At 40.7% G+C, this 26,920-nt stretch overlaps 2 protein-coding genes and 1 long non-coding RNA gene across 4 annotated transcripts in view; 2 read left to right on the plus strand and 1 right to left on the minus strand.

Moving 5' to 3' along the window:
* The window catches only part of LOC148900748 (uncharacterized), a 45,889-nt gene extending 41,013 nt beyond the window's left edge, over window positions 1-4,876 (plus strand). The window contains exon 4 of the long non-coding RNA XR_016114495.1: window positions 83-4,876. This is a non-coding gene — a long non-coding RNA (uncharacterized LOC148900748). The remainder of the gene's footprint in view (window positions 1-82) is intronic.
* The window catches only part of elp4 (elongator acetyltransferase complex subunit 4), a 64,890-nt gene extending 58,880 nt beyond the window's left edge, over window positions 1-6,010 (minus strand). Inside the window, exons 1-2 of the mRNA XM_088992690.1 lie at window positions 5,828-6,010; window positions 4,891-4,926 (exon numbers count right to left, since the gene is read on the minus strand). Coding sequence (XP_088848816.1) covers window positions 4,891-4,926; window positions 5,828-6,005 — 214 coding nt within the window. The 5' untranslated portion in view covers window positions 6,006-6,010. The remainder of the gene's footprint in view (window positions 1-4,890; window positions 4,927-5,827) is intronic.
* A 78-nt stretch (window positions 6,011-6,088) lies between these two features.
* On the plus strand, window positions 6,089-22,126 carry immp1l (inner mitochondrial membrane peptidase subunit 1). 2 transcript variants are annotated; one of them, XM_088992693.1, is made up of 7 exons: window positions 6,089-6,171; window positions 15,841-15,951; window positions 16,043-16,131; window positions 16,408-16,534; window positions 19,866-19,983; window positions 20,803-20,915; window positions 21,900-22,126. In XM_088992693.1, exons 2-7 carry the CDS (start codon window positions 15,847-15,849, stop codon window positions 21,984-21,986), a joined length of 639 nt encoding a protein of 212 aa, XP_088848819.1. In that variant the 5' UTR covers window positions 6,089-6,171; window positions 15,841-15,846; the 3' UTR covers window positions 21,987-22,126. The 2 variants fall into 2 exon arrangements, with proteins under 2 accessions (XP_088848819.1, XP_088848818.1); XM_088992692.1 differs by lacking the exon at window positions 19,866-19,983 and having other exon boundaries at window positions 20,805-20,915.
* The last annotated feature ends 4,794 nt before the right edge of the window (window positions 22,127-26,920 follow it).

Consider the following 26,920-nt stretch of genomic DNA (forward strand, 5'->3'; position numbering starts at 1 on the left):
TTCTGAACAAACGTCATGTTTGCAATCTTAACAAATACTTATGTGGTAAAAGCACACAAGAGCTTTGCTTGTTGTCTTGCAGATGCGAGATCCTCAGACAGCGGGCATACTGCAAATCCTGCGGCCTCCCGCCCACCCACCCCCAACCCTCCTCTCCTCCAGATGACAAATCTGGATGGACAGCTCAAGACACTTCAAAGGCAGAAAAGATGGAAGGATCTGATAATTTTATGTCTGACTCTCACAAACAGGCCATCAGAGCTCAAGGGGCAGACTGCAGGAAATGGCCGCCTGAAACAAACGTAAACAAACACACACTCCAAACTCCCTCTGACCCACCCATGCACAATACACTAAACAAAACAGATGCACTCACACAGCTCTTGTAGAGGCAAACACAACACACGCACACACACACGCACACGCACACACACACGCACACACACACACACACACACACACACACACACACACACACACACACACACACACACACACACACACACACATTCACCTTTACTGTGTCTCTCATTACCAGATGAAACCAACCGTGCATTGATTCACAAAATGGAAGGGAAGAATGCATTAGTGTGTAATCATTGACTCCTGCATCGATTGGGGGGAGGAATTAAAGGGCAAAGCAATATCATCAGTTTGGTATTGGTCTTGGATTCACACATTTCCAGCTTCAAGTGAACAGAAGAATAAGGTATGCAAACTGTTTCTGAGTCTGCATAACCATGTCTTTGTTGAGTAAAAAAATAAAAATGACGGTCCACAAAAACACATTTTTGACACAAAAACATATGCTTTGTTTCTAAAAAGTATATTTGCCAGAGTGGCACATTTATTAATGGTGTGGGCACCTGGAATTCAAATATAAAAACATTAGGTTAGGTATTACATCACATAAAAAGATGGCAACAAATTCTGTTCAATGGATGAAAAGGTTTCTTCAGCCGCCATCTGTACTTCTTTGAAGGTGTCGGACGTTTCGCTTCTTATCCAAGAAACTTCGTCAGCAAACTAAAGTCTTACTGGTAGTTTAGGCCCTATATAACCCTACTGTCCAGGCATGGCGGTGCCGGACTCTGCTATGATAGGTCCCTGCTCTCAGGTTGGGGGGAGCAGAGGACTACTCGCAGCAGCTGCTCCACTGATAGTTCCTATCGTTCTGACTAACGACTGGCATGATAGCCCCACTTTGACCGGTATCACCTCATCAGTATTACTAATCCTATGTTGCCTAAACAGGCTATTTTATGAACGATCCAAATTGAACCTCACCCCACCAAACCAACCGGTTTGGTGGGATTTAGTTGAAGGATTTAGTTGTTTTATGAAAATTGTTTCTTTTACTCCCCTTTCAAACCATCTATGTTCTTTCGCTAAGATTTTAACCTCATTGTCGTCAAATGAGTGGTTGCTATCTTTTAGGTGCATATGTACTGCCGATTGAGGCCCACTAGTATTATCCCTGCGATGTTGATAAAGTCTTTTTTTGAGAATTTGTTTAGTCTCCCCATTGTACTGCTCTTTACAATTTTCATTCTTACGATGTATTGAATAAACTACATTACTTTGTTTTTCAATTGGCAGCCTATCTTTTGGATGCACTAATTTTTGCCTTAAAGTGTTTATCGGTTTGAAATAACTAGGAATTTGGTGTTGCCAAAGGACTCTTTGTAGTTTTTCAGAAACTCCTGCAATGTAAGGTACTGCTACTCCTCTCCTTTTTGTATCTTCACAATTTTTGGTTTCAGCCCCTATTCTTTCTTTCTGACATTTGTTAAATGACCACTAAGGGTAGCCACAGTTTGTGAGTGCTCTCCTGATATGTTTTGACTCCTTCTCTCTACCTTCAACGTTTGTTGGTCTTATTTTAGCCCTATGCTAGAGGGTTCTGGTAATCAAAAGTAAGTATTGGTCAGTGTGCGTAGCCTTGCTAAAGACTTCTGTTTTTAGCGCTCTGTCCTCTTTTAAAATTACTTTACAAGCCAAAAAGGCTAGTTCAGGCATGGGCAAACTACGGCCCGCGGGCCACATACGGCCCGTTAGGCTTTTTAATCTGGCCCGCCGAACTTGCCCAAATTATAGTACAGTGTCTAAAACTCATGACAAAAAGTTAGCAAACAACAGGGCAGATAACTGAAAAGTTGCCTGACCCATTTTTCACAACTTGAAGCACAATGAGAAAACTAATCACATTAAAAAACATTGTAACAAAGTATAAAGTTTTTTCTAAAATCAAGAATGCACCTACTACAAATGCTACCTTGCTTAATTTACGGTAAATGTGCATGGCTGTAGATTTTGCTGCAGTAGTCGATTGTCATTGCGGTGCACAATGCAACGTTTGCATTGCTTCCTACGAGCCACTAAGCCCCTTTCATAAGTCTCACGTACACTTTACAGTCACGGTTTAATGTACATTTACGTTTTTTAGCGTCACATATGTTGTTAGCTTCTTTTGAATCTTTCTTCTGGTCTGAGGTTCTGTGCATCTATTTTGGAAAAAGACATGCAATTGCACGACTTTATAACGCTTGCGAAAGTCCGGAAGAAAGAAGCAGGCTTCTGATTGGCTGCCGTGCCGAGTATGCAAATTTGAATTGCAGGTAGTCTATGTTTGTGTGCTCGGCGACGGTACACGTGTATTGTTTGCGCGTGTAGGCGAGGGCGTCAGTGAGGAGTTTGTTGAGCGCGCGGTCAGGACAAACCATCTATGATTTGGCGGAATTTAACACAAGTAGGTATTATTGAGCTTGAATATTTCGTTGTGTAATAATATGTTTTGAATGTTGAGAGTGATTTCATTTTTCAATAAATGTTGATTTCTTTAACTTTGCCCCTTCGATGGAAACTTATTAAAAACAGATGCAATCTTGATAAATCACAGTGCATATGTTATTTTAATCTATTTCCATTTCCTCCTCCAAGTATCTGCAAAATGTATGTAAACGCCATATTCCTTGAGACAAATTTATTAACTGATCAGGGATATTTTTCACATTTGAAAGACAGTTGGGTTGTAGTGTTCTTACTGTGCTATGAGGTTTGTACATACTACATTTTAGGGACAACCGGCACCATTTTTTTTGTTTCCTACTGACATCAGAAAAACGTTTTATAGCATCTAAAATACCCAAATCAGGCAGGCTGATATTTTTAGTTAAATGAAAAACACCAATAAAAATGACTTCAAATGAATCCGGAAATGGTCAGTTTCAGAAGGACCCACCCCCCTGTTCGTGACGTCACGCCAAGACGTCTTGCCTTTGATCGAGAATCAAAACAATGGCTTCAGATTCGGAGAAGATGTTTTCTTGTTACTCATCCAGTTATGAATATGATTCAAATAGTTCTTAAGAGGAAAGCATAAATGTTTGCAATTGATTCAACACACAACGATTCAGCATGGCGTTATTTATGTTTTCCTTCTAATTTCACCATCAACAGGGATCAACACGAAGTTTTCAGACCAAACGAAGTACCCAAAATGCATTGTATGTCGCTTTCTCGGTCAGGGGCGGTCCAAACGTGACGTCACATGGGGATCGTCATCACCTCGAAAACAAGACTTCATGAATATTCAGCGCAAGTCTTAAAACGTGAACTATAGCTATATGCTGTGGAATCTTTGTAAAATACGCTCAGTCGAAGTCACTTGAAGTGATTTTATAAATTATGGACATAACTTGTTCAGAGTATTTCCGGCCCAAACACTCCCTCCAAATGCTCCTAGCCCGGCCCCTCTGTCAAATTTTAGAACCCAATGCGGCCCGCGAGTCAAAAAGTTTGCCCACCCCTGGGCTAGTTGGTTCCTCACGAGTAAATTTAATGTTGATGTCTACCGCGTTGAGGTGATCTGTGAAGGATTGAATTTCTTGTTTTTTAATTATCTGTTCAATGGCTTAAAAGCCTCTGGCTGGCCACGAAACAAATAACCTAATTTCTGCTGGTTGCTTCTCAATATTTGTCTATAAGCGAGCAAGGTCGCATCACCGGTAGGTGTATTATTGGCTATTAAGATTACCACGTTGAATTGGAACGTTGGTTTTGATTTCAATGATGTGAGGGCATCAAATTGAACAGAATCAAACGTTCCATTTTAAAATTAATTTTATGGCACCCCACATATCGGGACACGGTGCACCTGATTTTTTTTATGGTGCTTCATTGTTTGTTTGTTATATTACAGCCTCGTTTCTAAAGTGGGGAAAAAATCTCTGAATTATACACAACAGAATGCAGCATTTCACTGAGAGATCCTGGATGAAAATGTGCTCCAGATCTCACGCTGTGGCGAAGGTTTACCTTCCAACAGGACCATGACGTGAAGCACATAACAAAGGAGTGGCTCCAGGACAACTCTGTAAATGTCCTTAAGTGGCCCAGCCAGAGCCCGGACTAAAATACAATTGAACATCAATGGTGAGATCAAAAATGGCACAACGCCAACACTCTCCCTCCAACCTGATGGGAGCTTGAAAGGTGCTGCAAAACTACCAAAAACAGGTTTTCCAAATGTGTACTCATATTCAAAATGACCAATTTATTGCATTTGCGATCATGAGAACATATTATGAATGTTATTGGTGTGGTTTATCTAATCCAGAGGTTCTTAATCTTGGAGGCACCAAACCCCATCAGTTTCATATGCTCATTCACGAACCCTTCTTTCAATGACTGCAGACAAGACTGAGGAGTGGACCTTTGCGGAGGAGGATGCACCGAACTTGAGACTGACTCATCGAACCCAGTTTAAGAACCACTGATCTTTATCTAATCATATTTGTGATGACAAGGTTGTCACTTGAAGTGAAATCACACAAATAACCAGCTAAGACGTTAATACAATTGGAGAAGTTATGAAGACAAACCTCTCACCTATGAGAAGCACTGTTCCAACTGCTAAACCACCACCTGTTGGGGGAAAATAAGTTAGGTGCTACACATAATAAAAGGCACTTTAATACACTTACATTATCTTATTTCCAGTGTCATGCAAAACAAAACCAAGACATTCAATTATTAACTTTGGTATTGTAATACCGACAACAGTTTTGGTATTGTAATACCTACAACAGTCGTCACCAGCATGATACCCGCAGACACCAGGTTGTGCTCAATGTCCACGAGTCGTCTGCGGATCTCTTCAGAAATAGCTTACCCGTGATGGCACATTAAGATTTTCTCTGAATATTTTGTTGAATATTAATTGAAAATGTGAGTATTGACAGCGATTTATAGAAATACACATTTGAATGCTGATATTTGTTTCCTATTGGGGACGCCGATGTACAACATAAGCAACAAAATAATTTAGATGATATTGGCTGCGAAATTTAGTGAATGGTAGTTAAATAACATACACATTATCATTATGTGCAATATCTCATGTACTTAAATAGCAGACACGTAGAGTTTCGACTATGAGGACGACTTTGACTAATTGGTTGTGGCGAAAAGGGGATCTTTATTTCCTATTTCTTGGTATGTTTCCCTCATAACTTTTCATTTGCCGTGAAGAGTCTAAGAGTACAGGAAAACATTCATAGGTTGAATTTTTGTTCAAACATCAAATTACGTCAAAAGTGAAAGTGACGTTTATGTTTAACGTATGAATTTACATTTAGTAAATTCACCATATATACGTATAGAATGGGATCAAACACCCTGTCACGTTAAAAAACTCGATCGGAAGGTTGTATTTATCAAACCCGACTTTGGGGGATTGAATGACGACCACAAGGATTACAGAAACGCATGCAAACGCTGTTTGTCGAGTTGATTCATTGCAAGCATGACATCACATCAGACTGACCAAGCACATAGTCGAGCGACGTAACACCGGTGGAAACGAGAAGCTGTCCGTTTTGCACCGATAGCCGTGTACCAGGTATGCTTAATAGCTTATTCCTCGCCTTCTTTTGAAAACTCGTGGTATTTAACGATGTACGTTCCATGAATTGTTTACACGTATCGTTGACGGAGGCTGCCATATTGCTCTGACACGCGATGACGATTTCCGCGTTTGGGAACGTGATGTCCAATCATAAGGGACTTTTGTAATCAGGACAAATGAAAATCGTTCTTGTTGGGATGTGGCAGCAGAAGCTCCATATAACGAATGCTTGGTCCGACTACTGAAACTCACTGTTCTGTCAGGTGAGCGAAGCGATATTCTTTATTACGCACTCTCTGGCCACCCTGCCCCTAATTCAATTGGAACGAACAACTATTACACTATTTTTAAATAATCATGTCCAAGAATGACATTGTCGGCTGTGTGTTTGAATTAATGCTGCGCTCGATAGACCCAGAATATTGTATTTATGTAACGTATTTCAAAATTGGCGATGATTGAGAACAGGGGTTTCATCTTAAGTGATGATTTAGAACAGTGGTTATTAACCTGGGTTCGATCAAACCCCGGCAATGCAGTGAATCAGTCACAGGTTTTCGATTGTGCCATGGAGTAACGTTAAGGCACAGCCTACATGATGTCATTGGAGTGAACACGCACACACCCGCTTGGCCATCACTGGCTGCGGGTGATCACATTACATTGCTTGTCCAATCAGTGCCGCGAGAATTTTAGTTTACTCAGTAGTCTAAATCAGAGGTCCCCAATCCCCGGGCTGCGGACCGGTACCGGTCCATGTTTCATTTTGTGCCAGGCCGCGGAGAAAGAATAAATAATTTACATAAAATGAAAAATTACCAGATTAGATCCGTCTATGTGACTTACTCTTGACGCATGTCAAAACGCTTGTCTCGGTCACGTGATACATACTGCTAACAATTAGCCCACCGTAAACCCACCGTAAGCTAAACCCGCGCAAAAAAGGTTGGGGACCACTGGTCTAAATGAGATTGTCGTGGTTGTACGTTTTGTGATTGAAATATAAATATAAAATAATCCATAATTAATGCATGCGATGTTGTGCTTGTACGTCTCTGAATAAATTAAAATAAAAACTATTCTTCACCGTACTATATTCGACGTGGCTGTGCTTGTCCAAACACTGGCTCGGATGCCCTTCCTGACACAACCCTCTGTATTTATCTGGGCTTGGCACCAGCACAAGAAGACACTGCCTTATGTCCCATTGTGGCTACAGAACAAGCAACTCTATGAACTTAATAAAGATGAAGAAAAGGTTTCCAAACACAAAATGGTCATCGGCACAGCAACATTCAAAAAAGCACTATACTCAGGGCACGGAACTGTGATGCCATTTTCAGTTGACAGTAATTAACAAAATGCCGAACCCTAAAATCAAAGTCAAAGTCAGCTTTATTGTCAATATGCTAATATGCATGACATACAGCACAGATGAAATTAATGTCCTCTCGGACCCAGCGTGCAAGACATGCAAGGCACTTATAACGTGGCTAAAAAAGAACATACAATTGACAATAGACAATACATGTAATTTCTGTATGTAAAGTGAGGTAGTGTCGTATGGAAAGTGAGGCAGTGACGTATGTAAAGTGAGGTAGTGACATATGTAAAGTGAGGAAGTGACGTATATAAAGTGACGTAATGTAGTAATGCAAAAACGAACAACAAGAAAGGGTTGAGGTGAGGTCTTGCAGAAAAAAATGAGAAAGAAGAAAAAAATAGAGTTCAGGGTGATCGTACAGCATGTAGCGTGTACTCAGAGTTCGGTGAGTGTGGCAGTGGGAAGGGGCAGGCTGGGCAGGGCTGGGAGGGAGTTGAGTCTCCGGACTGCCTGGTGGCAGAAAAAAATGGATCAAATAGGAGTATTTTACTGCTTAAATCATATTACATAAAGACAATATGAATTAATATATTGTCTTTAGACTAGTAGAACCTGATATAACATACGGTTGCAAAAAACATTAACTTCTCTCAGAATTTAGAGTGATGAATGTCAAGCCAATATCAATGCGTGGGTGAAAAGGTGGGTTTCATTGATTTAATGACCACTTTTAACACTGATGACGTGATAACTGATGAGTAATCCTTAAGTCAGCTGGAGAATAGCTTTGTGTGTCAAATAGAGGCCAGAGGCAGCGCAAGATCACAGGATACTGTAAGGCTCCAAAGGAAACGATTTCCCAACTGCTCACTTCACAAACGCTCTCAGCAAAGGCAGACCTGCTGTTTTGACAGCGACACTGAGATTTATATGTCCTGACAGAGGACCAAGGGAATATATCATGACTGACGACACTAGCCCCATTTGAGATGAATAAAATGCTCTGAGTGACCTGCTTCCCAGCATCAGGAAGTCTCACTCATGGTTCAACATGCAGTAATATGAATTTAAAGCTGTAGTCCTCAAACATCTCTCAGTTGGTGAAATACCAAATGTTATAATGTACAATACAGATAAGGGAACAGAGAATCAGTGGGTGGTCCAGGCTGAAGCTCTCAGTACAGTGCCGACTAATATTAATAGAACATTCATCCATTACCCAAGCTCATCCTCACGAGGGTCGCGGGCATGCTTTGTCGCCTACCCCAGCTATCTTCGGGCAGTAGTCAAGGTACACTTGGAACTGGTTGCCAGGTTATCGCAGAGTCAATCACAGGGCACACATAGATAAACTTGTCCTGAACAACCGTCTCCAGCTCTCTTTCCCTGGAGCGATTTACAAAAATCTTTTAAATTGAATGATTTGGTCCTGAGAGATGCTTGATATTGTTGCTCATCATTGGAGACAGTCACATGCTTGTAGATTTATGGGGTTTTGATGATGTTTTCTTGACATAAATGTGCTTAATTCAAATGATATACGTTAAATCTGTAGGTGCCGTTTTTTTATATGCCAGCTCAAAAACTACTATAAAATTCACATTATGTAATGTTTTTTTTTTTTTTTATAGAATCATTCTGTAGGAAATTATAACAAATTACATTTGACATATTGTGCTCATTATAGCATTTGTTTCATGGGCCTACAGAGATACGTGTGAATATTTTCCCATTCACATTTAGAGTGACGTCTGTAACCGAATTTTCCCATTCTCTTGACTTCCATTCGAACCTCCATGGGAGTGGTGCTGAAAGGACTGCAGTTCAACTGTTCAAAACTAAAATTTTTCCATGTACCATTGGTACATGTGTGTTTTTGTTTTGTTTTGTTATTTTTTGTTACCATTATCCAGGAGCTGTATCTGATTTTACTATATAATGGTTGTAGTCATAACATGTCAGACCTTTCCCGGTTCTACTGTTTTGGTTTCTTCACTCTATCTTTGCCATTTGCCAGAGGTTTTTGTGTCAGAGGAATGTGAGATTATCATCACCATGCACCATATTTTTGTTTGTAACCATGGAAGGAAACTAATATTCTAAACACAAGAGCAGGACCATGTACATGACGATACCTTCTGATTTTGTTTTAAGAGTTGACTTCTAAATATCATCCAAATATCTTTGACTCTCGATGTTTAATTACCTGTGAAAACCAGATTAACTTTGTTACATTTTGGGGTGGAAAGTAAAAATGTCTTTGGGGAAACCTAAGATTTGTGTTGTGGTTATCTGTCATTCGTTCGTGTTAAAATGTGGTAGTCTTTGTCAGAAGCAGGTCAAAGCAAAACACAAACGCCTTTGTCACCGTGATCCAATACTTGATAAGATCTATCCGCTCTCAGCACTGGGCCACAACCACATATAGGCATGCGGTCAATACAATAAGGCTTAGTGGCTACTTTTTCCATTCAGGGTAATTGGCTGGGGACTCTGTCAAACCACACTTCCTTTCAGTTCATAGCAGTTGTATTCATATCACATGGCTATTATTTGCTCTGGCTTGACCCATTGATTGTAGGTTTAAACCCTCGGCCTCTCAAATAGTCGCCTCGCTCAGCTGTTTCACGGCCGTGCCTCTGTTAGCAACACTGAAAAGAGCAATATGGAGATCAGTGGTTTCAATTAAGCCTTGAATACAGGGCATACCTAGAAGAGATGGGGGTTAGACATACAACACTGCGACTGTGACTTTTGCATCTGTCACTCTCCATCCAGCCAGGTGTCCGTGTCTAAATCGGCAGGATTAGCTCAGATTGCGCTGATAGTTGAAACGGACCCCCCTCATTGCCAAACCACCTCCCTTTTATTGTTCACATTAAGATCAAATTAAGCTTGGCGCAACAGGACTCATGCGCCACTCTCCTGCCTTCTGCTACCCAGAGGAAGACATCAGAGGTCCGATTGGTTGCCTCTCTGATGCTGCCTGCTCCTCCAGACTCCCTTCCATCTGGGATCCTCAGGGAGAAGAATATCTGACAAGGGGCTTGTAAGCCTCTTTGCCCCCCTGTTGCCTGGCTCTCTCTCAGCCCATGTTTTCCTAATTTAGTTATGTAAGGAGTCCAGCGTTAGGCCCTTGTGTGTTGTTTGGATTGAGATTGTCTTTGTGGCCGTAATAGACTGGCCGTGTATATCAATTAACATGACTCACCCAATGGCGGTTTCCCATCCCTGGAGATCAGTAGCCCTAATTCTTATTGGAATATTTCCTCATGACCGGATAATGTCAAAATTTAATCATTTGAATTTGATATTTTGGATGAAGATGGGTTAAGGTCTCCCTGAAAAGAAATGAAGTCATACGACATCACTGATATAATGGAAATGCATTTGTAATTACTGGAATAAAGTTGAAATATTGCTTGAGATGAAATGTTTCAAAAATATTATGAGAACAACATACATGTATCCAAACACAGAAAAAATAACATACTCTGTCGTGATTCAGATTCAAGGATTGTATCAAGTTAATTTTAGTATGTTAGAAATGAAGGGGATCAGTATAAACAGATCAATGTGATTGTGGAAATGTTTGAATATGTCCTCGAAGAAGAAAAAGTACATTTTCTTCTTGTGGTTGTTTTTCCTATTCATCCAGTACCTAGAATTATATTGCCATTATTCCTGTAAAATAAGTATAAGATACATACTTGAGATAAGATAAAATACATACTTGAGTCTTTAGAGCCACTGACTTCTGTTCATGATTGCAGTTGTCTGGACTTTCGTCTAAGTACGACCGTAATAACGTTAGCAATCTTTTAAGAATCAAACACTTTTGTCAGGCATTTTTTTTTTCATTCTTGCAAGCTTTGGCATTTTCTGAGGCAAAGGGAACAATTGCACGTCAGTGCGGATGACTTGCACTTCATTGTCACTTGTTATAATGACATTCAAAATGTCACAACCCAGGTGACACTTAGGTCGGACTTTGCTTCACTGCGTCACTCTCCGTTTGACAGCATCCGTTCATCACCATTCATGTGTTTGCATTTTCTTCACGTATGTGTCAGTTGTCTTTGAAAGGAAATGAAGATGTGTCAGTTGTGTTTGAGTTACTTGTGTTTCATTGCTAAGAGGATCGCAGAGTTATACACACAATGCGGTGTTTTCATCGGCTGCTATTCATCTATTCATTGAAGGACGCCCCCTCCCGCCCGTTGACCCCCCTCTCCTTTCTGCACTGTAGCACTGTGTCATGACAGTGGGAGGCTAGTGGCCACAGATGGTTCCGCAGAGAAGGCTGCACTGACTTTCTTTGTTTTCCCATGAACATATTTAGTGTGTAATCCTGGATTAGCAGAAAGACTTTGTGTTAATTTACAGCTGTAAATCAGTATTCAATTAATGTCAGGACTGACACATATGTGCTGGGTATTAAGGGGCAAGGCATTGGGTGGCTTCGCTGACTCTGGGGAGTCAGAGGTAATAGAGATACAATCATGTCTTTGTGGACGTCCACCTTGTGTTGCATCCCAAAGGAGTCACTGCAACTCTTGTATATACATTATTTGAGCGACATATAGGTAATGCTATTGTGTGTGCACATTCGCACTACATGCGTGCACACACGTCACACACTATCAATGACAGAGGGCGCCTCAGAAAACCAGGCGGCTGCATATGGACTCTCTTGATATCAACCACTGGCCGTGTGATCTTGTTATGCAAAGTCCCTTAATCCCCACCTTTGCTGAATGCACACTGGAATAGAAGGAGTGGTGGTTGTGAAGCATGGTGCGGGGGTCTTAGTGGTAGGGAGTGGGGGTCACACAGTGATATGAAGGCAGCTGTACAGGAGGCTGTCCAGTGTATCAAAAATGTTGATCTCATCCGAGCAGAACAAAGCGTTCATGTGAGATCATGTCTGAGTCCGCGTTATTCAAGTTGCCATGAGGCGGCGTGTTGACTAAAATAGTGGCAAATACACCTGAACATGGCTTTCATGGCCAATTTGGGATTTACAGAACATTTTAGAGTTTCTTTCAAACGGAGGGATTATATTTTGTAATAAAAATCGTGGTCTACATTGAAAAACCAATCACTCAGGCATGGACAACAGCAATACAATACTGTCAAAAACATTTGGGGGTATCATGTCCTGCTTTCAGTCTTCTGACTTATTTGGGTTTTATAAATTCCAGAAGAATATTGCATCAAAATCCTCATTTTCATCTGAGAAATGTATATGGACTTGTTTAGTCCGCCTCCTTCCTGGGTGCTGTGGCTCTTTTGAAATATTGTCTAGTGATCACAGGTTTCAGACCCCGACTGTTCACTGTCAAAATATCCTTCGGAAAATGTCTGTGCAAGCTCTCAGTCGTACAGGAGTGGTCCATCGATGAAAAGGTTTCTTCAGCCGTCATCTGTACTTCTGTACAGATGACGGCTGAAGTAACCTGCCATTCGTGAATGAATATGTACATAAATGGGTGAATGTGAGCTGTAAATCCATTTGAGCATGTGATGATGTACAGTACTTGAAGTACAATACAACTGCACTCCATTTCCCATGTAAAACCTGTGTGAAAGATTCCTTTTTATTGTGTCATTCATAATTAGCTCACTGGCTCTGACGTTCAAAATGTGGGATCCAGATGAGTTGGTCTACTCTTGTATCCCAGGCTGTTCTCCTCAACCCTCAAAACCTCTGATAAATAAGTAAGAATATAAATAGAAAATGTATTATGATGTGAAAACGTGTCAATAACCATTCTCTACTCCCTTGTGACGAATCTGAGGGAGACTCCCACGCAGGAATGTGGTCAAAGTACCTGTATATGAGGAGTTTTTGGAGACTGTCGCAGAAAGGTCTACGGGTATTGTAGGCATAAAACAATATGCTGTGAGCTTGAAAGGTTGAATGAAGTTGGCACGAACGAGACATCATTGTGTGTTTCTTTGTGTGAATGGATGTTGTGTTCAAATATCTGAGTGGGGGTAATGGGATTATGGGTAACACCTTTGGCGAGGCTGGGAGAGCCACCTGACGCTCGGTCTGTTGGGAGCCTGGGGAGAAAGTGGGGTGGCGGTGGCCGGGCAAAAGAGAAATTGGGGGTCTAATCCGTGTCCATCTTTGGGAAGTCATTCCCTGAGCTCTGATGATTTGGGCCTTTGGTTTCCGCTCTGCTTGGTTTGGTTAATAATACCCTGGGAGGGGACGAAGACAGGGGAATGAGACAGAAGGAGCCAGGGTGATGTAGGAAAAAAAAAATCTTTACCCTGTGGTGCACTGGCAGGACAGCGGCCTGCACTGAAATTGTTTGAAGAGTAGACAAAGACAAGCTGTGGCCATTCCTCACATCTTTTTTTTATCTCTTGGTAGTGTTTGAGTGTATACTGCATCCACTGTGCCTGACTTGTGTACAAATGGTCTTTGACCTCTGTCCCCGCAGCAGCTTGAGTAAAAGTCAATACGCTAAGTGTGACAGGTGTTTGCTTACAAGCCACATATATCTTGAGCGTGTCCGCGTCAGTGTTTTTTTTTTTGCGGTGCACTGATGTTGTATTTCTTTGGTCCTGAAAAAAGCCGATAACTGATTGTCAGTGCAAGTGATGTTGTGACTGTTATGGTCCAGAGGTGCTTCTTGTGCAAGTGTCAAAGCTTCTGTGTTCTCTCCATCACTGGAGCTCTAGGTGTTGATTGGTCTGTCATACACTGGGTCAAGGTTCGGAGCAGTTTTGTGGTGGGAACTGACTTCTGAGAATGAAACACCAGGGAACGTGCCATCTTAGCCAACTGTGACAACTTTGTCTACACTGTTAAGAAATTAAGCCCCCAAATGACTTGTGACTTCAGACCACAGGTGTCAAAGTCAAGGCCGGGGGCCAGATTTGGCCTGCCACATCATTTTATTTGGCCCACAAAAGCTAGTCAAGCATGCCAAGTTCCTATGATGCTTGCGAAAGTCCGAACTAAAATTTCAAATTGTTGTATGTAAAACACAACTCAAAATGTTGTGCACTCTGTATGTAGTATGTGGAGGGGATGAAACATTCTAACGGCTTCCATAATAATTCATAATGGCCCTCGAGAGGAAACCATAATTACAATGTGGTCCGTGGCAACAAATGAATTTGACACCTTTGCTTTAGAATATCGACAGAAGACTCACAGAAATGCTAAACTATCTTTGGGGTGTTTCCACGACAGTGTTTTGTTTTGTATGTCTGATTGAAAATTGGTAAAAATTGTTTTGGTAATGTACTTTAGAAAAAAAGTTAAAAAGCGGACATATGATTCTGACACCCTTTCTTCTGGTTCAGTAAACATTAAGAGCATTTTACAAGTTAAGGCTTGGATGATGGTATGCAACCCTGGTCATCGAGAGGAATTCACCTGGTGGTTTTAAAAATTAACTTCCTCCAACACACCTGCTTCAAATAATCAGGTGCACATTGGAGAGATTATGATGTTGGAGGAGGAAAGGGGGATGGGTGGCTTTTGAGGATTTGGTGTAGCCTCTCTCCGTTCTAGTCCATCAACGCCCAAACATCAAAAGTGGAACAGATGAATCAGTTAAGTCTCCTTCCCTGCTCCTGTATCCCACCGAATCAGATTACAGTGATACATTGGCTTACGAACTAATTGGTTCCTAGACAAAGTGTGTAAGGCGAAAAGTGTATCCCCAAAATTAATTTCCCATAGGAAACCATTAAAATGAGAATAATCCGTTCCCAGGTCCCATAAAACATAATTTTCTAAACCTTAAAACTACACAAAATATACCTTATTTTATGTATAATAAATGTTCTATGATATTATAATTAAAGAAATAAACTACTGCATAATAAAGTCATTTTATTTACCTTTGTGATGGTCGTTGATGGCTTGATGGAATGGAGTGGCCGGTTTTATCAGCATTAACCACTTGATGAGGAACGTAAACTTCTTTGACCATCCTGAGGACTGATCCCTTGTAAGTGATTTCTCTGATAATTTTATCTAGTTCCTCATCAATTGTGTTCTCTTGAGGTGGGTTGATAGCTTTTTGCATCAAGTGTACAGATGGCTTGTGCCGGTATTTTGTGGAGCCTGATTGATCGGATATTTTTACCTTGCAGTCTACACTCTGCCTTTTAACTATCAAAGTTGAAACTCACTGCCGTCTGCCTGTCTCTTTAATGTTTAAACCACCTCCCCTCACTGCTGCATTCTTGACCAATCACGAGGCTTTAAACCGAAGACTGGGGGCGGGGGAATAGAGGACAAAAACAGTCGGCTGCCATTTTTTTGTTAGAAGAATGGGCTCGTTCGCGAACGACACATCACTCATTGAGGCAGCTCCGTGTACAAAAAACGTTCGTACGCCGAGGTAAAGTTCATATATCAAGGTAAAATGTTCATAAATTTAACGTTCGTAAACTGAAAAGTTTGTAAGCCAAGGGGTTCGTGAACCGAGGTATCACTGTAGTTGGTTACATACATAATTCGTAGTTTTTAAAAGTACGCAGGAGCACCTGTTCGGTTTTTATTTGGTTGTTGGTTCGAGGTTTTTGATGGTAAAACAATTGCACACTTACTAATGAGTTGTGTTTTTCTCCATAGGTGGAGATGATCCACCGTGTTCTCGGGAAGACTTTGGGATTTATAGGCTACACCATCCAGTATGGCTGCATTGCACATTGTGCCTTTGAGTACATTGGAGAGATTGTGGTGGTTCGTATAAATACAGCATTGACGGCAGATGACATTTTTCTCAAATTACATTTCATCATTTGTTCACGCATGCTAACTAATTGTTTTGCAGTGCTCTGGACCCTCAATGGAGCCCACCATTGTCAGCAGAGACGTTGTTTTCTCAGAGCGACTGAGTCGGCATCTTTGTAAAATACAAAAGTGGGTCACAGTCATATACTACGCATGTTCATTTTGAAACATGTCTTTAGTTCTGGTCAATGCTGACAAAAAAGGTCAAGATCACATTTTACAAATGGCCTATGTTTCACTGACAAATGTTCAATTTGGCATTCTATACAGTACAACCTTGACATTCAAGTTTCATATCACTTTTCTTCAATAGTTTCATATTTTATGGTATGACATGTAAGATTTTTTATGCATGACTAAAATAATACTATAAAATACTAAATTACTATGTCTTATTTCTTTCAGGGGTGATATTGTGATTGCGAAAAGCCTATTTGACCCCAATATTAATGTTTGTAAAAGGGTCATTGGGTTGGAAGGTGAGAAAGTCTGCATGAGTGGATCCTCAAATTTTTTCAAGACCCACACATATGTAAGTATTTCTGCTTTGTGTGTGTATGTGTGTGTGAAAAACAAAACTACTGTAATTATACCAAAAATGTCCTATATATAATTGACCCCTCAAAATATTTTAGACATCACAGACCGATTTTGCGTTATTGGTCAAAGCACCCGCTTTTGACAACAGCTTTTTTTGTCAGTGAGAAGCCCAGAAAGTGAGGCGGGGCTCTGCTGGTGAAACGGCCGTCATTGCTTTTCTATTACTGATCTCCTCCAACGCCCACCACCCAGGCCTGCAATCTCTCTGAAGCCTGTTGGAGTTAGTGCCAGCTGAATGGTCAGACTGATGGGTGGGCGGAAGTGTGTGTGTGTCCGTCTGATTGTGGATGCACATTTGTGTACATTGTCCTGGAAACCAAATTTTGTATTGACGTTCCATTTCTTAGAATGTGGTAGTGTTTTATGGGCAAAGGCCAGGACCAGGTTATGGTTATTATTAGGAATGGGCAAGCATCCTGCCATGCTGAGCCTTTAGCATTACCGAAACATCTACAGAATTGCATTGTATTAGGCATCATCATTTTATCTTATTTTATGTTATCATTGTGATGCAACATGTTCATTCACGTTCATGTTTTGGTAATATTTAATTGAACGCCTGCTGAATAGCTGAAAAATCGGACGGCTATCAAATGACCTTTTCATTGTGGATACGGCTCCATACTTAGTACCATACTTAGACTCCCTACATGATAGATTTACACCGGTTAAACTTGTCAACTCTTCAAACACATATTTTCTGTGATTTCTTATCATGAAGCTCAACAACAAAGCTCAACAGTTTAGCTTCTGTTGAGTCCAGAACCCAGTTGCTCCTGAGTTTGTCTGTAAAGCAGCACTTACATATCCAGTTTTTGATTTCATGTACTGTTTTCACATTTGGGTCCAAAACTGGCTTTGTGGGACTCCAGTGGATGTAACTGACAAAAGGTCATTGTTCAAAACAAAGTTTAGCCTCCTGCAGGGTGACATGAAAATGATGCGTGTTGTCTGTGTGTGCGATGATGTTAGACATTATGGCTTCTGTAAAGATGTGCTTTGCAAGGCGGTGGCTGTCATCGCCTCCTTTCTTCAAAGACAGGCTGGCAAGCTGTCTCCAATCTGAGAGATCCAACTGCCGGCTAATTGTACTGTCACCTTTTTAGGAATGATCTCTGTCTGAGCTATTGTGTCAAAACAATGACACTTGATCCCTAATATTACTGCGCACAGGGGGAGAGCACGAGAGAGAGGAGGATAGGCTGGTAAAGTGACAGAGATGAAATCTCCCTCACCTCATCCCCCCCTCACCCCCGGTCACCATCTCTACCCACACAATGATTTCTATGCACTGTTGATCGACAGAGCCAGATATGGAAAGATCTCTGGGTACTTGTCTGTATATAATTTGACACCTCAATCATGTTAACATAATGAGTGCAGTAATAATGTGGACATTTAACTCCACGCCCACTCATAATGGAGCAGACACTTTCAGTCCTCGACAGGTACACAAATGCTCCCCACCGACAGCTTGTATGACGGCTGGCTTGATGGTGCTGTCCATCATGCCATACATTCCAGCGTAATAAAGTAAAACACGGGTGTCTGCATTACTGGACTCATTATTACGAGTCAAGTTAACCTATTGTTGTTGTAAAACACAAGGATTTATTTAGTGGTTTGAAGTTATTGGCCTCCATTTTTTGTAGTTTAATGACATATTAATGGAGACAATAATTTCACATGCTAGAGCCCGCATCTGGCGCACTGGTGTGTCTTTTTGTGGCCCCTTAACTGTTGGTGCAACTGTTTTTGGATAGGTCAGCACATGTATCCCAAATATACGGGCTTTTGACATTCAGACAGCCACACTTTTAGCGGAACTAGCAACAATGGAGTACTGTATACATTCACTACACAGAGTTAACTGCTTGGAGTGAATTTGTGGATTTTCACTTTTCTTTTCAGAGCAGTTGTCATATTGATACTTTGGCTACTCGAGGAGCCAAGAGAAAAAATGCCCCTCACTTTAAATCTCACAAAGCAAGTGTGCAGTGAAAATTAACAGTTGACATTGTACGTAATGTGTAGCCTCTGAATAATGAAACAGAAAAAAAAAGTTTCTTTCTTGTGGTTCTTTGTGTTTTTTGTTTTGTTTTGTTTTTTCTTGCAGGTACCGTATTTTCCGCACTATAAGGCACACCTAAAAGCCATCAGTATTTTTTAAAGTTTATTGTGCGCATTATAATCCAGTCTGCCTTATATAAGCAAAATGGTTTTAAATATCATTCATTGAAGATGCAATTTATAATCTGGTGCATGTTGTTCATGGAAAAGTTTAAACATATGTCATTCATTGATGGTGCGCCTTATTGTCCAGTGCGCCTTATGTATGGAAAATATTTGAGAGTACACCATTCATTGCAGTGCGCCTTATAATCCAGTGCACTTTATACACCGGAACATATATTTTGGAATCATGACAGGGGTCGTTATGTTTAAGTCAACTCTTAATTGTCAAAATGGAAATATTTTGTTGAAGTTTATATTTATCGATGAATGAATGTTGCAATCTTTGCTCAATCTGGACTAATTTGATTGTATTTCCAATATACAATATATTAGCCCATCCTCACATTTGAGCGCCCATTTGATTGGCTGTTGGTTGTGTCAGCATCTCCTACAGCCAATGGTGAAACTGACAGTTTGATGCTAACTGCTGTGACGGACTGGACTTAACTGTACTACTTAGAGAAAAGCTGGCTTGTAGTACATAAGGAAAGCCTCGAACTGCTCTTCCCAGCACCCAAAGACTAATGCCAATTAAACACAGGGCAAGTGTGTTGGCCATTGACAAGGAATGGAGCAGTTGCCAGCTTAGTGAACGACCTGGGGTAGTGTGGCCTTCTGGAATTTTGGGAAAATGACAAATTTCCCGAAAACGACCAGTGTGATTCCAGGCTGATCCTGGTCACCACTGAAATAGATTTGAGTCTCAGAACTCTGCGTAACTTTGTAGTCTATTTTGTCTTTGTGCCTTAATAGTTCCGGTTTCTACATAACAACATAATGCCAGTCCTTTCAAAAAGTTCTTACTTTTAGGTCTGTCGAACCAGAAGATGAGTGGAAATAAGTTTGTGGCTTGTCAGATGACAAAGTGTGGTACGTCTTTTGCCTTTGCTTGGGAGCAGGCATATGTTTCCATGTTAATGAGGTGTAATGGTGGGAATCCAGCATGCTGACATATGGTTCTCCGATGACTCCTTTAATGATATTCATTTGCGTTGTCGTTATTCACCGAGTTGTTTACCCCGTGTTAGGTCAACATGTCAGTGGCTCGAGATTATGTCACATCATCTGTCTCAATTATGGAAAATGAAACAAAGCAAACCATCCCCGCTGTCGGACGGACAATCGAGGGGCTGAGTGGTGACGGCGAAATAAGAAATTAAAATTGTAAGTCAGGCATGGAACATCTCCGCATTTCTTTCACCACGCTATAATTCCATAGCACTTTTTGCCGTTAAAAAGTTAGGCAACACGAAAATAGACTTGCGGATTGTGATGCCCATTATGACAATATAATGTGTTGTTGATCCTGTCTGCACATATAGGGGGGACAGCACACTTAATTAGGACCTTGACAAGCCTACTCTCCAAAAGTGATGAGATTAATCATAATTGGTGTCATTGTGAATTAGAGCCTGCTTGGATGACCACCCCACTGGCAGGTCGGCCCATAGTGCAGACCCTTGGACACTGCTGCTAGCCGCAGTTTAGCTCTCTCTCTCTCTCTCTCTCTCTCTCTCTCTCTCTCTCTCTCTCTCTCTCTCTCTCTCTCTCTCTCTCTCCCCCACTCCACAATATCGCTCTCTTCCTCTCACACTCTTCCTGTGCCCAGCTAACTCACGCCACTCTACTGCTTTGAGGGGTGCAGATCTCAGCCAACAGATTAATGAACCCCGTTTGAAGTTTTGCTAAATCCCACTCTGACCCTGCCCGTTACCCATGACCTCTCTCCTAATACCGTATGGGGTTAAAGAGGGACAGGCAGGTTGACGTTAAGATGAGGGGCTATTTGCTGAAGCAACTCACTTGAGGGGGAATGGAATGGGTATGTATCGGGACAGGAACAGGAGGTTGAGGGGTGCTGATTGGCAATCGCTAAAAAGTAAAATCTCGCATTATCTAAAAAAATATATCAACTGTACGGCTTCATCAGTTTTGACCTCTACTTATGCGTCTGGTGTTTCTTTAAGGTGCCCAAAGGTCACGTGTGGCTCGAGGGCGATAACCTGACGAACTCTACTGACTCAAGGAGCTACGGCCCAGTTCCCTATGCCCTCATACGAGGGCGTGTTTGCTTGAAGGTAACACATGATCATGATTTCACATACAGTCTGCTGGATATTTACATATAATAGCTTTGGAAAAAAAATGTCAACACCACAAAAAAAGATATTTTATTTTCAACAAATGCCATTCCAAAGAAATCATTGGCCCCAATGCATAATTGCCAATGTCATTTTTGAATTGGTGTCTGAAAGAAAAGACGAAAATGACAACCATTCAAACTTTGTAGATGACTGTGACCCATATGAGTCCAATATTTTTTTAGCAAGCACATTGGTCTCTTTTTTGGGGGATGTAACAACGATAACAAATGACAATTAAACTACAATGCAACAAAGCTATTTTGTTAATTCTATCACATTGAAATGTCTGTCATTTTCTGTAAAGGTTGATTGATTGTGAGACAAACACAGCTGTCATTCCCTGCCTGAAGTCTGTCCTGGAAATTAAAATCATCTGATTTTTATTTATTTTTTGTTGTTTTTGTTGCAGTGGTGTATTTTCCACTGCTCTTTATGTTTGTCAGGCAAAGTGTCACACTGGATAACCTGAGTTGCAGTGTAAATTTTAAATATCATGTGTTTGGTTTGTGGTGTTCATTCCGCTCCTATTTTGCATTCATTTTATTCATTTATTTCAAGACACAATGGCCATTATAAGTCCTCTTTAAATGGTATGAAACCGTTAGATGTTAATAGCAAGTGAGGCCAATTGACCAAAGTCTCGACAACATACGTTGAGCTTCCCCTTCTGCTATGTTGTCATGTCACTGGATGTCATAGCAACTGCGACCCCGGAAACGGGTCAGCCAACCTTCTGTCCATCTGATTGGACAATGGCACTCCACCAGAGGGACTACTGAGACAGCTGATAAAATAACACAATCTTGTTTATTTAAAATATGACGCATCATTAAATGCCATATGAACATATATGTCTAGCAAATTGTTGGTGTTGCAGTGATTATAAATCATTGTTTTGCTTCTCTTTCCCCTGGACAGCTCTGGCCCCTGGATGATTTTGGGATCCTCAGTGAAAGTCCGACCAGGCGGATTGTTAAAAATCAGGATGATTGTGGTTCAGACTGACATGACTTTCACACATTTTTAAATAAATTACATATTTATCAAAGAACAAACATTGTGTGTTAACTCAGGTCATTTTTACTGAACGGAGTGCTCGACTTCAAATGTAATGGCTGAAATTATATTAAACATTGTTATTATGATACACATTTCATTGTTTTTTTTTTCAGCTTTTTTTATATTTGTGTAACATGAAACACAACTTTGGAGTTCATGTTTCATATGTAGAGCTGCACACCTACCGAAAGTTTTTTATTCACTATCCTTACTATAAAAAGTTTACATGAACACCATGAACAAAAATCATCCGGGAATGTATGCACTGATTTTCTTAAACTCCAGATGTAAAACAGATTTCAAGATGCATCTCAATAATTTTTTCAAATCATTTTACATCCTCTCATCCTGTGAAACGAACGATTAATTTCATGCTTACCCTTTCTTGGAGTGGCCAAACAAAAGTACTGTTGTTTAATTATTTGTTAGGCTACTGATGCCAGTGGAAATATGTTAACATTTGCCATTCAAGCATACAATATTAATAAGCACTTAGTGAGGACTTCGTTTATCACTGAGCGGAACAATGCAAAAAAAAAAGGTTCACAGAGTACATTAGCATTGATTGTCTTTTTTTTAAGCATTTATATATTTTTAAACAAGTTTATATTGTGTCGCCTTTGTAGATCATTAAATATTTCAGTGTTTTATTTTCCGGGAAGATTCCCAATGACACTTAATTTACCTCTGTATTTTCTGAATCCCGAACTATATTTTAGCGGACTCATTCAGGTTCAACTTTCAGCAGGGGTTCATTGTAGAGCTTCTGAGCAGTGGCAAGAAAACCCTTGCAGGTTTTGCTATCATAATGTATTCATCGGCCTGCTGCAAAAAAAAGTGCCGTTGTACTGCTGCTGTCATTTCTTAAAAGCCCACTGCTCTTCTTTACACGGAGCATAAGAGTACATTCGCATGGTGAGCTACCGAAGCTCAGCTGGTCATTCTCCGAGGCAGAGAGGGACACTTCTTCGTCCCAGCCTCCTAAGGGAAGTGTGTTCCAGGCAGCCGTGGGTCCCCGTCCAGCTGCTTCCTCTGTCTGGAGGGGGGCCAGAGGGTCAGCGACAAGGCTCCGTGTGACACTGAATTATCTGCCTGAGTGTAATTGTGCCTGCTGGGAGTGATGCTCAAGATTGTGAGAGCATGCGTGTGTGTTTGCAGCTGGGGAAAAAAATGTTCATGTGTGCTTTTTGCTTCAAGCATGTCTTTTGTTTCTCAAGGTTTAATATTCATCTGCTGCGTGTCAACACGGTGCCAGTGTTCAGCTGAAATGCTGACACAAGTAGTCTTGGTGTGTCTGCTTGCCCTATTGCTGCAGCTCTTTCATTTTTTAATAGTTGAAAGAATGATGAAGATTATGAATAAATCATTTCCGTTATGCCTACAAAATGATGGAGGTTTTTTGTGGTAATGTTAAATTGGCAACAAGTAGGCAGAATAACCAGTTTATTTGTCACAAGGGTTGCAAAATACCATCCGTAGTCAAAGTTGGCGTACTTTTACTAAAAGAATGTGGCCACTGAGGAGGGAATTTCAAACATAGAACATTAAGAGTACCTCTGAATCGTCATACTTCGGTAATTTTAATGTGAATTGAATAATGAAATAATTTGTGGCGTGAGCTAACTTGGCATATACTTAAGTGAAAAAAATGGGGGTATTCAAGGTACTGGAATTTCATTTCAAGTAGTGGAGAGTAATTTACTTTGCATAGATACTATCTGCTTCTGATAAAATGCTTATATTTCATCTTGAATATACCTTTCCATTATAGCACTCCTATAACTCCTACTGCCCATTAAGTATAAATTCCTACGGAGAGTCCAATTTATAATATTTCCCAAATTCCCGACCTTAACATCTCACATAAATGGACATTGAAATGTTGAATATATTTTCCCCTTGCTTGCAACCGAGGACAGTGGTGTGATTTTAGCAAGGCTGAGGTTTCTGCTGAGGTTTCTGCTGAGGTTGTTCAATTATTTGGACGAAAAAATTGTTTGCTTAACATGCTTAAGCCATTTGAAGACATTACGATTGTCCATGGCCAACAGGTGTCAATGTTGGTGGAAATGTTTGTTCCCTCGAACTGACTTTAAAACATGGTGACCGCCACTGCTCGCCCAGGTTTTTGGGATATCTATAACTCTAATGCGGACAAATGCCATTGAAAATTGACGGACGGACGGTTGGAGGGATGAGTTTCTAGCCAAGAAATATTTTAATTAGTGATAATTTTAAACATTACAATGACGGTGCTGTGCTGACTTATGCAGATATTCTTTCTCCGATGCTTGCAGTTTTGCAAGCTGTTCCAAAGCAATATCTAGCAATGGAGACACCAAATGGGACAATTGAGGTGGAAAAATGTTGGACACAGAATCCAAATCTTTCAGAAGTGCAGACGTGAAATAAAAAGAGCATATGGGTAAAGAGCCGCTCGCCCTTGGCGACGGTCTGCTTTGTTTGTTTTTGTATCCAAGATACGAAACATAAAAGCTTGGAAAAAGTTGCTGCTCCATTTCAGCCAAGTACTTTATGTTCAGCCACCCTGTTAATTTGACTGCAAAAAAAGATACATTGTCATTTTTGACTGATAATTCCAAACTACATGCCTGAAAAGCTAGAACTACAAATGTATTTGCATGCAGACCACATTGCTGCATGTGTCCAATCACCCTTTCAGCGCTCTCCCAAGTGTCTTTGCATTGATGCATTCATCTGATTACGTCCTTTGCAATTTCTCAACCCCCTGCCCTCACATGGTTGGTGTTAACTGATGAGAGAGTTTCTCCTTTCATTGACACACCCTTCTGATCGTTCTCTTCTTTTAATCAAGCCTGATAGTACTTTTTAATTATGACATCACAGGTGTTGTTTGATCGCTCCGAGAGAAAGCGGGGGGCTCATCGGAGGGATTGAGAGGCTCATGGCTCTTAGACGGCGTGTGGACATGACTGAACAGCTTCAATTGGGCCGCTTATGCATTCTGCAACTCTCCTACCCCAGCTTCGGAGGTTTGAGTTGAGTACTTCCTGATCCCATAGACACCCACCTTCAGATATCCCTACTTGTCAGATTGTATTGGAGGTCTATTGAGCTGCTGACTGTCAATACGCTTTGTCTTTTGTATAATGAGCATGAGTTTGATTAGAAAATGTCAGGCCAGTTCAAACGTTTTGTGGGCGCTATTCTTACTTTATAGCGTAAAAAGTACATTGACATTGTGGTAACGTAAAACCATGAGTTATTCAATCTGCCAATATACTATCGATAAAAATAGTGTCGATTGTTTAAGTGTTTGTTAATGTGTCATTTCCTACATGCAAAGCAAAAACTGTGGTTTGTGCCAAAAACATTTTTTAGGATAATTTACTAACTTACACTTGATATTAAGTAAGTTGTAAGTTATAGACTAGAATCTAGTCTACTAGATGGAGAAATCAAACAAAATATTACCAAAATGCAATGGTGGGCCATGCATATCACCCCTGGGCCTTCAATAGTGCTTCATCAGAATCAGTTTTTTTAATTATGTCCATTTTTTCTTGAGAAGTCCCTCTCTAGAATGGCTTTAACAGTAAATCAGAATCAGAAAACCTTTATTCGTCCCACAATGGTGAAATTTGCAACCAAATCCATTTCCTCTACTACAGCTAGTGGGTTGACAAAACCACAATTAAATTGACTATGTATTTGCTTATGCAGCTTGCTACAGATACAGCGGTTTGCTCTCGCCACTATGTTCTTGTCACGAGCGGCTGGTGATACGATGGCGGACTGGTGACTAGCCAATCATAATTTGCAAAAACTCTGGCGTCACCCAGGCCTGGGAGCAGGCCCTGCGTGTCACCAACTCGAAATCTGATTGGTTAAAGCAACAGCCATTGACAAACATTTAATGCGACAGGGCATTCAGAACTGATTGTGAGGTAGATTTCTGATCCTGGTCACAAACGATGGCTGAAATGTGATTGGTTACATGCTTTAATATGAAAATTGGAAGCAGCACAACAGGGCAAAAGCAATGAAAGCAAGCTAAAATCAGAATCAGTGACAGAAAGCCTTTAATAGTTCAACAATGGGGAAATTTGCAGACAATTTTGAATTAGAAATGAGAATTTATGGACAAAATGTAATTAATCAGTCTGTGATTCAGATATTTCAGGCCAGCAAAGAAGGCTTTGCATGTCCTGACAGCCCGCACAAGCCAAAATGTAAACTAATGATGCCTTTTTGTTACTGTATGTATCTCCATGAAAACATGTACTATTGCAATAGATACAGCCCCCCCCTCCCTGTGTGGCGTTTGCATGTTATCCCCATGCCTATGTGGGTTTTCTCTGCGTACTTCGGTTTCCTCCCACATTTCAAAAACATGAAGTCTTATTGAACACTTCAATTTGTCCAAACCCTGATGATAGTAAAGCATAGCAAGCCAGATAATTAATCTTGAATGTGCTTGAAAGGTCTTACAATTCTAGAGCGATAGGAAGTTTCTGTATCTCTTTTACATTAAAAAAATTTGTGTTGCTCCAGCCAAAGGCATGAAACAACTAATACTTCTTCCCCCTCACTAATGGTGTGGGTGGATGGAATTGTGTATATGCAATGTGGTGGTAGTGGTGTAGGGGGTAGGGGCTTTTGCTGTACAGACTCATTGAGGGTGATAATGGAAAGCTATGGGACCTGTGTCCTCAGGCACAGTGTGATTCACAGGATGACAGAGGCCTCAGTCCGACAGGCCTGACCTATATCTCTATTTGCATAACAGCGAGCTAAAAAGAGGAATTGGCAGATAAACCTGTTTTTGTTTCAAATGCTTCCAATATGCATGTTTTTGGTATAGTATTTGCGCCAAGTGGCTTGTGCGCTTTGTAATC

This window comes from Hippocampus bargibanti, linkage group LG03, assembly GCF_051943395.1.
Source record: "Hippocampus bargibanti isolate YZ-2025 linkage group LG03, ASM5194339v1, whole genome shotgun sequence".
NCBI classification, from domain to species: Eukaryota; Metazoa; Chordata; class Actinopteri; order Syngnathiformes; family Syngnathidae; genus Hippocampus; species Hippocampus bargibanti.